Source organism: Dipodomys merriami, unplaced genomic scaffold (genome assembly GCF_024711535.1).
Source record: "Dipodomys merriami isolate MVZ:Mamm:240054 unplaced genomic scaffold, mDipMer1.0.p SCAF_56, whole genome shotgun sequence".
NCBI lineage: Eukaryota > Metazoa > Chordata > Mammalia > Rodentia > Heteromyidae > Dipodomys > Dipodomys merriami.
Genome location: NW_027206135.1, coordinates 6,564,963 through 6,576,405, shown reverse-complemented (window position 1 = coordinate 6,576,405; position 11,443 = coordinate 6,564,963). Strand labels below are relative to the sequence as shown.

The window sequence follows — 11,443 nt, the reverse complement described above, 5'->3', positions numbered from 1 at the left end:
CATTCCCAACCCTAAAAAAAAATTTTTTTAAAGAAAACATTTGCAGGGCTGGGCATGTAATTCAGCAGCAGAATGCGTGCTTAGCAATTATCAGTCCCGGGGTTCAATCCCCAGCACTGCAACAAAGAGAAAAGGAAGAAAGAAAGAAAGAAAGAAAGAAAGAAAGAAAGAAAGAAAGAAAGAAAGAAAGAAAGAAAGAAAGAAAGAAAGAAAGAAAGAAAGAAAGAAAGAAAGAAAGGAAAGGAAAGAAGGAAGGAAGGAAGGAAGGAAGGAAGGAAGGAAGGAAGGAAGGAAGGAAGGAAAGAAGGAAGGAAGGAGGAAGAAAGGAAGGAAGGAAGGAAGAAAGGAAGAAAGGAAGGAAGGAAGGAAGGAAAAAAAGCAAGCAAGCAGCTCTTTAAAAAACCTTAGAATTTGGGATTTGGGGTGGAGAGAATACATTAACATCTTTGTGTGATGTTAGAAAATAACTAGGGGATATAAAATATAATAACAGCCACATTTTTTTTAAAGTTAATTTAAAATTCTCATGGGTGCTTCAACAACACATCAGTTCCACATAACCAGAACTCCTGTCCTGGTTAAGAATATTATTGTACAATCCTCTGGCCTTGAAGTTCCACTCTTGAATCAGCAGAGGTCATCTCAGATAAGTAGGACAAGAATAGTGGGCACCATGACCAGAAGCCAATTTGTCATCCATGTTACTCCAGTGGATCTAGCTGAAAGAGCAAGAAAACAGATATAAACATTTAGGCATCTTGATTGATGTATTGATGAGGGATAGGAGTACTAGATGTTGGTATGGGAACTCTTAAAGCAAGGAAAGCAGTCTTCTGTAGCCTGAATCTAATCCTTATGTGTCTGGAACACCTTCTTCCTTACGAAAGCTCAGCTTCCCCAGATACAAAGCAGAAAGAGTACAGAAATCTATTAAATATCACTGGCTGAGCTGAATCCTGTGCTTGAAGGTTACCTTGATATCTCTGTGGGCCTGGGAAAGAATCAGTCCCATACAGTAATGAGGGGGGACAGAGTTTTAGGTGTAGAGAGATGACTCTACAATGTAGCACATAACTAATTCTTGGGAAGAAAAAAACCTTGTCCTCTCCTGTTTCTCCATCCCACTAACCATCTATACCAACTGGGAGTCAGAAGGGCAACTGAAATAGGAAAGAAAGGAAAAGGAATAGGAAGGGAAGAAGAACAGCAGAAAGAAGGGAGAAATCCTAAGTAAAGGGGAGTGAGTTATAAAATAGGGTAGATTAGTGATTTTTTAAACAATAATACAGTAGTACAAAGTGACAAGATTGATTTACCTTTCCCTCAAATTGAAGTATTTATATTGTTGCTTTTAGCCTCTCTGAAGAGGAGCAGTCCCTCCCATTTTATCAGACAGGATTGGGTGACTTCTTTTTTCTGGATCTCAGAATGTGGTATTGATATGAAGTAGTGTTGGATTTGTCCAATCTAACTGTGGTCTCATGGCCAGACACCAATGTTTGATGGTAGAAGAATAGAGTGTACTGATAGAGGCCAGAAAGACAGACTCTGTTAACTGGGAAGAACATGCAAATTTCATAAGCCAGGTGTGGAAACAGAAGTCAAGAAACCAGCACAGATGAAGGAGAAGACAGAGCCCAGGAAGACCATGAAACTATAATGCTCCCAGGAGCCAGGATCCCTGAGGCCTGAATATGACAGAGATCACAGGAAAGTGTTGATCTTACAAGTTATTCTGGGGAACAATATATTCCAGGGCTCAGAAAAGTTACTTTATGGTATGGAAGCATGAGGCCAGAGTGCCAGAGACTGTGAGCCAAATTTATTGAGGCCCTTCACATCTGAGAGTCTCGACTTGAAGGAGCTAAACCTGATTTAGTTTCCTTTCATTAAGGACTTGTCAGGCACAGTGTTGGATAGAGTACATATCTTGTCTTGCTTATTTCTCTTAACATAATAAGATCTGTTTTTAGGTCTTAAATTTTAAAAGGGTATGACTTGTTTAGTGCAAGGTAAATTAAAGAGTTAGGTTTAATTAGGTAGCCATGAGGTATTCAGGTAAGAAGAGACGTTTATTTTATTACTGAACTGCTGCCCCACCGTGCATCATGGAGAGGCGTGGCCAAAAGGTCATGCCCATGTCCTGCCTGGGTTTAAGTAGGGAATGGGTGCAGCCAGGTAAGGGAAGATGTGGCCACACTGAATATAGATGTGACCTCAGGACCTGGGACCCTCCCCCAGTCTGATGGGAGGCATGGGGTGGGGGGTAGGGGCCCAAGATGTAACCTTGGAGTAGGGGGAAGTGAGTGCTTCCAGGTATGCCAGTTACCTGGTGATATAGATACTGTGCAGAGACTTTTGCAGGAGGCAAGGAGGCCAGGGCCTACATGGCCCTGGGAAGACCTTACATTTAAGACTAAGTGACAATACAAGATTGACCTCAGATGGGACCATGACTCTAGCGGTCTGACATAGAGCCTATGTAGCAAAGAAGTAGCTCACAATGTCCTATGATTACCCAGGAGTCAGATTTTTAGAGTGTGCATTGTCAGAGCAGGGGAAGAGGAGGGAGTACCAGAGATCTTATGCCAAATGCCCTTTGCAGGTAAGGACACTGAGATCCACAAAGGCTAAGTAAACTGGCAGGGAGTAAACCAGGACTAGAACTCAAGTCTCTCAAGCCTCCCAGACCACTTTGGAACGCTCCACCATATTCTGTTCCAGAAGGGTGATTAGCATCTCCACACTTTTTTTCAAAGACAGTCATCTTATGTTCATCTTAGCTCCTTTGGAGACATATCTTACCTAGAGTACAGGGTGGAGTGAAGTAAAGTGTATTATTCTTGCTGCTTAAAAGATTGCTGACTTGACAGGTATATGACTTGGATTGGTTGTGTGGCGTCACAGTGACTTCAAGTGTACTTCTCTGGAGTTCCATGGGAAAGGGGCCCGAGTCCTTATACCAAAGGTAGTCCACAAACGGGTCCTCTACCACACAGGATAGTTTTAGATAACAGTTGCCATCCGATTCTTCTATCTTCTCAATGTTTATGATAGGCATGGGTACCGGGTCTGCAAATAAGCAGTATATATGTTATAGAACGAGATAATGGGTTTTTGCATTTATGAGGCATTTATTCTTGAAGGTTTCACCAACAAAGTGCAAATGGAACTACGGGAGGGACTATGATCATGGCATGAAGGAATGTCATAGTGGCTCCAATAGAGGGAGCCAGTGAGCAGCCTTGCTCTCACGTGACTTCAAACTGCAAGAATTACTACTTGGCTGTGTGCAGGAGAGGGAGCCAGATTCTATTACAGGCAACCAGGAACAAAATGGAGTGATGGGCCACATATGAGCAGAAACCTGGAGTCAGACTTGGCATACCAAATTGTCTGAAATACCTAGGCCCTTGCTCTAACAGCTGCACTTTGGGGCCAGTCTGTCCCTCAGGTATTCTTGAACTCAGATTCAGGGAAAGTCCAGAGGTAAAATGTCCTGCCTGCACATGGCAAAGCCCTCTGCAGAGCCACCTGGAGGAAATTCCATCTCCCTGGACTCTAATAGAGCTACAGAGATACTTCCTGTAACCTCTAACACGTTCAAGTGGTGAATGGTTGGTTGACTTTGACAGCACAGTGTCTGCCACATTTTCTTTCTTTTCTTCCTTCATTTTTCTTTCCTTCCTTACTATTTTTTATTCCTTCATCCCTCCTTCCCTCTCTTTCCCCTCCTTCCCTCCTTCCCTTCTTCCTTTCTTTTCTTCCCTTCTTCCTTTCTTTTCTTCCCTTTCTTCCTTCCTTCCTTCCTTCCTTTTGCTCCCTTCCTTCCTTCCTTTTGCTCCCTTCCTTCCTTCCTCCCTCCCTCCCTCCCTCCCTCCCTCCCTCCCTCCCTCCCTGTCTTCCTTCCTTCCTTCCTTCCTTCCTTCCTTCCTTCCTTCCTTCCTTCCTTCCTTCCTTCCTTCCTTCCTTCCTTCCTTCCTTCCTTCCTTCCTTCCTTCCTTCCTCTTTCTAAGACAAGGTCTTGCTTTGTGGCTAAAGCTTGCAATCCTCTAGCCTCAGCTTCCAGCAGTGCTCAGATTACAGGCATGTACCACCACATTCAGCCTGAAAAAAAATGCTTTTTATTCAGTGTAAGCATTGAATTCATTATGGAGATCACAGCACCAACACAGCAGCTTCTCCTGTGGCTCAGTATCTCATCCTAAACTAAGGGTTGTTTACCTAAAATCCTGTATAATTTTTCCATTCTAGTCCAAGGTAAAATACCTGCCAGTATTAGGTATGCTGATTAGGATTAAAATGTAACAAAGAGTTTACCAGATGAGGTTATCTTTGGATGTATATGTGGGGGGGGGGGGGGGAGAAATCAGGAAATTGCTACACTGTGGCCTCTGAACTCCTTTAATCTCCTCCATGAAGCCATGTTGGGTGCCTTTTTCCTACACATTTCAATGGAACAATTTGCATACTGTTTTTCACCAGTTTCTGTGTTTTTAGCCTTAACATTCCTGCATTTTCTGCATGATAAGCATAGCACTGGAACCAGCTGGGATGGTCTGGCTTCAGTCTGTTTCCTTCCTCTTTTCTGTGAAGTGCTGGGGATGGAACTTGGGGCCTTAAACCTGGTAGGCAAGTATTCTACTGAGTTCGTGCACTAAACTGCCCTGACGCATGCTTCCTTTGCTCAGCACATCCTGGGGGTCTTACCTTCCACATCCCAAGGGTCTTGCCTCAAGCATGATGTGCTAGAACCAAACCAGCTTGTGAATTTTCGGTATTCAAAAATTTTGCCACATGGTTGTAAAAAAAACTTTAGTACCTTGGAATCAGCCATGATTGCAGAAATTTATAGATGCAGGTAAACAGTAAAAATAGGGGCTTTTAAATTTTATTCATTAGTTCATTTGTGGTCTTGAAGAGCTCATTTATAAGTACAAAACCATATGAGATTTTCCTGTTTCCAGGATCTTCTGAATTTCAGGCTTCATCATGTAGATAGAGAAAGTGAGTGAGAAGGGACTCTGGCCTCTTGACCAGGGACCACCCGGCTGGTAGGGACTAACGCAACACTTGTTTGCATGGTGTCAGCATTTCATTTTTTTTTTCATTTTCATTGTCTGCTTTTATCCTCACAACACTAAAAAGTGGGCACCATTATTCTTATAATATGATGAAGATAATATGGCTCTGAAGTGAACTTCTCTTCCATTATATCTCAGCCTAGCCCTGCTGCAGGGATTGTTCACCTAACACCTTGAGGCTTCCCCAGGAACCAATTTCTCTGTTTCCACATGACCTAAATGTTTAGCTCAGACACATACGTCTGAACCAAGTGGGGTAAATCCATCAAATTTCTCTTGAGAATTTAAACTCCAAAGTACAAAAATATAAACTTTGAGAGAAAAGTAAAGTTAATGGCTGGGATCAATAGATTCAACCCACAGTTTCCTAAGCTTAGCCCCTCCAGACTGGTCCTGATTCTCAGAAATCCTTCCCTTGGCCTTTTCTGGTTATTCTATATTTCTTGAATTGTTCTAAATAGTCCTAGTTTCTTAAAATAGCTTCTCCTTTTTTTGATAAAATACAGCAAATTGGTTTTGGTCATTTGTTAACAGAAGAGCCCTGCGTACATGAGTATAGAGATGACACAATCTTTCAACTTTTATTTTATATTTTTAAGTTTTAATGACACATAGTAATTGCATATATTTATCGGTACTATGTGATAATCGGACACATATATATGATGTGTGATGAGGAAATCAGGGAGATCAGCATTCTTCTCATCAAAATTTCTGAGATCTATGTGTTGAGCATTTTTGAGCTTCTTTTCCTACTACTTTGAAATGTACATTAAATAGTGGTAGAATATTGTTGTCCTATTGTGCTACAAAACAGTAGGCCCTGTTCTTCCTATTTAACTGAATTTAGAAGTCATTATCCAACCTCTCTCTTTTTCCTCTCCCCTCTGCCCTTCCTAGTGTTTAGTGACTACTGCCCTACTTTCTACTTCTATGACATAGAGTTTATTAGCTCTTACACACGTCTTTGTGTTTTTGTGCCTGACTTACTTTACTTACCCAGAACTTTGAACCCAACTCTGTCTGACTCTAAGTATAATCACTATTCCCCATCCCATATTCTTTGTACATGAAAGTGGTTTTGATTGTTTGTTTTTAATAATGTATTGTTCTGGCAAGTTAAACAACAAAACAATACCAAAAATCTCCTTAATAGCTTCTGTGCCAACATTTAAAAAACATCTTTTCCCATAAGTCTGATAAAGTCCAAATTCAACAATGCATCAAGATGAATTTAGGGGGGATGGAGGCATGGCTCAAATGATAGGAAGTTGAAGACCTGAATTCAAATCGCAGTACTACCACCACCATCAAAAACAACAAAATGGGCTGGGAAGGTGGCTCAGTGGTAGAGCGCTTGCCTTGTATGCATGAGGCCCTGGGTTCGATTCCTCAGCACCACATAAGCAAAAAGAAAAAAGCTGGAAGTGGCGCTGTGGCTCAAGTGGTAGAGCACTAGCCTTGAGCTGAAGAGCCTGAGGGACAGCGCCCAGGCCCAGAGTTCAGACCCCATGACTGGACCCAAAATAAAATAAAACAAGATAAGCTCAGAACTGATTTGGATAGACAAAATATAGAAGAAATAATCTATTTTTTGCTATGATTTAGTTCTATTTGTCCTTCCCCTTTCTCCAAAAAAAGAGGGGGCAGCTAATGTGATAAAGTCTTTGTTCCCATCTGATTTCATCAATGGACTCAATCATTGATAATTTCATGATTGAATGGGCATTGTGAGATGAGATTACAGGCTTGCACTACTGTGCCTGATTAGTTTTTGAGATAAATTCTCATTAACTTTTGCCTAAGCTGGCCTTAAATCATGATCCTTCTATCTCTACCTCTCAAGCATCTTGTATTTTAGGCAGGAATAAGGGTTTTAAATGTTGTACTGTACTAGCCCAGGCTTACTCCCAGGAGACTTACCTCCAGGGGAAGTGACTTAAGCCTGTCCTGAGGTTTTCTTCTCTTTCTCCCAAAGAGTGTCCTGTCACTGCCAGTATCTGCCCGGGGTGGTGGAGGGAGCTGTCATTGACTCACTTAACTCACCAAGCACCTTTAGGGATATCTTCCACTGTTTGATTGCATCCTTAATCACTCTCAAGTAATAGGTACCGTTGTCTCCTTTTCGGACCGGATAGATGTGCAGTGCAGCATTTTGAAGATCAAGTTTGACCCTGTCCTTAAATGCAGAATCGAAGTATTTAGGAGGTCTGCTTTTCTCATATTCTACAATCTTCTGTTTGATGGTGTAGAGCCAAGTTACAGAGGTGGCATTTTCTGGTAGGCTTTCAGAGATTTGCAGAGTCACGTTGCTGCCAGATAGCACAATCTTCTCCAGTTCTGAACTCTCTGCTGGTAAAAGTCAGAAAGAGTGAGTCCCATGTCATAGAAAGCAATGTTGCCCAGTAACCAGGTTTTAACTTGCGATAGTGGACCCGGGAAGAAGAAAGGGATTTCTGTTGGGAGTGGTGTGGTCTTAGCGCTACTTGTTCCCCATTGGGAATTCTGTCAAAGTTGAAACTGGAGAACTAAGCTGGAGGATCAAGGAGAGTTGTTTATAATCTCACTAATTCCATCCCAGACACCCTGGTTTTCTCCCTTCTTTTCATGCCAAGAGATTTTTTTCAAATAAATTGATTGCAAAGGAGAGAGCCTCTCCAGCAATACATTCTATCAAGAGTGTAGAGAAAAGGGGTGAAGGAAATACTGAGAAAATCTCCTTGGGTGAGATGGGACTGAGTCAAAGGATGTTGAAAGACTAGTGTTTGCTGAGAACCATGAACCAGGCAGTATGTAGGGCACTTGTGATACATCAATGAACTAAATAGCAAAGAGCTTTGAGCTAGCAGTGTAAGTAATAAATACAATGATTAACTCTGTCATATAGTATGTTAGGAATGATGATTGCTATGACAAAAGAGAAATCCTAAAATAGAAAAACTCATGAGTATTGGTAGGGATTGATGGCTAGCAGATATAGTTTTTAGAGTTGATCATGTCTAAATAAAGACTTGAAGGAGGAGAGAAGAAGTTCATCTGGGGTAAGAGTGAACCAAGCCATTTGCTGGTGGCTCACGCCTGTAATCCTTAGGAGGCTGAGATCTGAGGATTGAGCTTCAAAGCCATCGGGGCAGGGAAGTTTGTGATACTCTTATCTCCAATTAAGCACCAGAATACTGGAACTGGCGCAGTGGCTCAAAGTGGTAGAAGCTCTAGTCTTGAGCAAAAGAGATCATAATAGGAACAGATATGATCCTGCCTGTGCCCCTCCCATGTTGTCTATTACAAGTTAACACTGTTTATCACCCAATGACCACTAGGTGGTGCCAGGCCTCTGGTTGTTTTTGAGTCTTCCTTGGGGTAAGGCCAAGCAATGTGAGTGAAAACAAAACAACACAAAAAAACCATTAAGTCCCATCATGATCTTGCTGCAAACATGTGAGAGGTCCTGGGTGAAAAGTGCTGAACACAACTCCCCACCCACCACGTTCATGAGCGCAGTAAGTGGTGACTCATTATTAGCCATACTATTGGGAAAGCCTGCTAAAAAGCAGTAGAAAGCCAGAATAAAGATGAGTCAAACTTTGAACACATGTCTGGACACACTAGAAATCTAAAAGATGGAAATTCCGCTGGGTGCAGGTGGCTCACGCCTGTAATCCTAGCTACTCAGGAGGCTGAAATCTGAAGATCTCAATTCAAAGCCAGCCCAGGTAGTAAAGTCCATGAGACTCTTATCTCCAATAAACCACCAGAAAACCAAAGTGGTGCTGTGGCTCAAGTGGTAGAGCGCTAGCCTTGAGCTGAAGAACTGAGGGACAACGCCCAGGCCCAGAGTTCAAGCCCAACGACTGACAAAAAAGAAAAAAAGAAAAAAAAGGAAGAAGAAGAAACCCCCAAAATGAAAAGTCCAGAGAATAACTGACCAGGTATTTTTGACCAGACTATAGAAAATCTCTAACTATTCCAGTTTGGGCAGCTGTATCTTAACCAACAGTTGATGTTCACATCAGCCAATGCTTCTCATCAAACCCTACTGCGGATGCCATAGCAGTGTTGTCCGAGTTGAGGCAGTCCCACAGGGCCACATAGTTACAAAGGGTCCTGAAAAGCAGTGTGTTCTTACACTCACAGTCATAGACCAGCCCAGACCAACCAGACCAAAGGACTGCTGCCCTGAGAAGCCCTGTATAAATGATCAGTCACATTTCCTCTAGACATTTCTAACTCATCTCACCATTTTTGGATGCTTTGTAACTGCCTCATGTTCATTTTAACCATAGTGCTGAACATCAAAACCCTTCAATGAAAATTAAAAAAAAAAAACAAAAACCTGAGTACTTACTTAGGGAAATAGCAAGAAAGACTAAAGCTTAACTCATTCTCAGCTGGCCTGATAAGGTAGTTCCTGGTTGAAGACAGTTAAGCCGCCCTAACAGAAAAAAGTAAAAAAGCTCAGGCCCTAGCCACGTGAGGAGAACCAGGATAAGCTGTGGCAGAAGAGTAGACCTGAGCTCTTAACAAACAGGTATTTGAGGTTTCTTTATACCAAGGCTTCTTGGGTCTCCTCTTGGACCCTGAGAGAAACTCTGTCCAGAAACAATTATCCTACAATTATGACTTATCTCTGGGGGAAATGATACCATTTATCAACATTGTATTTACCTTTATTATTCATTTATCTCAGAACAGAACTTCTTGCATATGAAAAAAAATCTCAAAGAAGGTTTAAAGGAACACTAGATGTTTAACATCAAAAGGCAGCTATTCGTATAGTGCTTCCTCTTATTTAAAATACAAAAACACTTCTTTGAACTTCTAGCAACCATGGGGTGAAGCATAAGGGGCCTACTTCCTCATCACCTCAAGCCTCATTTTTGTCATGTCCACTTGGGTTTTCCACCTCTTTTGAGATAGAACTTCATTCTCTAAGAGGAAAGAAGGCTGCCTCGCTGGGTGCCAATGGCTCACAATTGTAAACCCAGCTACTTAGGAGGCTCAGGATGGAGGTTGGAAGTCAGCCTGGGCAGGAAAGTCCTAGAGACTCTCATCTCTACTAAAAAGCCCAAAGGTAGAGCTCTGACTTAAGTGGTAGTGATCTAGTCTTAAGCAAAAAAGCTCAAGGACAACACTCAGACCCTGAGTTCAAGCCTCAGGACTGGTGTACACACACACACACACACGCACACAAGCTGACCAAACACACCATATCCCTGCTACTATAATGGGAGAAGCTGTTGAAAAGATCAGCCCTACTTCTAGGGTTGGGCTACACCCCATCTCCTTTCCCATCTGACCATGCTTCCCATGCCTCCTATGCACAATCACGGGCAAATGGTTGGCAGAAAATACCTTGCATGCTAGTCACCAGGAGAGACAGTAGTAGTAGGTCCAGAGTCAAAAACCAGTTCCTTCTGATGGAGTACATGCTACTTTTCAGAGCATCCCAGGAATGTAGGTGAAGGCTGAGAGCTGGGGTAGATCAAGCTACCTAAAAAGGAACCAGAGGCAGGAAGAAAACCCACCACTTGTCTCTCCACTCAGTATGTTGGGGAGGGACTCAGAAACCAGAAACAGGAAGTTGAATATTTTTCTCTCTTTCTCTCTCTTTAAAAAACTGAAAACATCATGACAACATATATGTACACATTTTGGTAGGGAGAAGATTCACAGCTTCTATTGGATTCTCAGAGGGGTCAGCTCTGAAAGGATTGAGAGTCCTTGATAACGAATCAAAGGAAGAAATTGCTCGTATTAATTCAGGAGCTAAAACATGGGGGATAGGTTTCATTCAGAACAGAAAGTCTGAGAAATCAGATCAACAGTGCTTTTTAGTGCAGTATCTCCCACCCCCAGCTCTTCTTCTCTCAGGATGAACTCACTGTTTGACCCTTTACATCAGTCTAGCTACTGCACATTAGTAGAAAAGACTACTTGGTCCCAAAGAATGGATTCCTGACTCTGTGCTCTAAGAAATTTGGACCATTCTCTCTAATTCATTGAAGCTTATTTGCCTACTTAGGAATCTTTCAGGGACTCACTAGGTAGGTAAACCACAGTCTCTGACACAACATATTTGTAATCATTTCTAAATTGGGGACATTACTAATTCTCACAATGGAGGTGAGAAAAAATGATCTCTCTCTTCCACCTGTGAACTATAATGGAAGGAATCATCTCTCCCAAAGGGCTGTCAAAAACTGGGTCAACTCTGTGGGGTGGGTGGGCAGTTACCATTAGTGACACCTTATTTAAATTCAGGATCAGACAGACCCAGGGTCATGCTGCAATTCTAGCCAATCCTCTGTTTATTCTCCATGCCTATGAGGATAACAAGATCATGAGTTTGGACCCTGCCT

General features: G+C 42.2%; 1 protein-coding gene across 2 annotated transcripts; it reads right to left on the bottom strand.

Annotated features, from left to right (window-relative positions):
• Positions 1-269: 269 nt before the first annotated feature.
• Cd48 (CD48 molecule) lies at positions 270-10,609 on the bottom strand. 2 transcript variants are annotated; one of them, XM_070000264.1, is made up of 4 exons: positions 10,437-10,609; positions 7,131-7,433; positions 2,806-3,072; positions 270-719 (listed from the first exon to the last, which is right to left on the bottom strand). In XM_070000264.1, exons 1-4 carry the CDS (start codon positions 10,510-10,512, stop codon positions 643-645), a joined length of 723 nt encoding a protein of 240 aa, XP_069856365.1. In that variant the 5' UTR covers positions 10,513-10,609; the 3' UTR covers positions 270-642. The 2 variants fall into 2 exon arrangements, with proteins under 2 accessions (XP_069856365.1, XP_069856364.1); XM_070000263.1 differs by having other exon boundaries at positions 271-719; positions 7,131-7,436.
• Between the last annotated feature and the right edge of the window lie 834 nt (positions 10,610-11,443).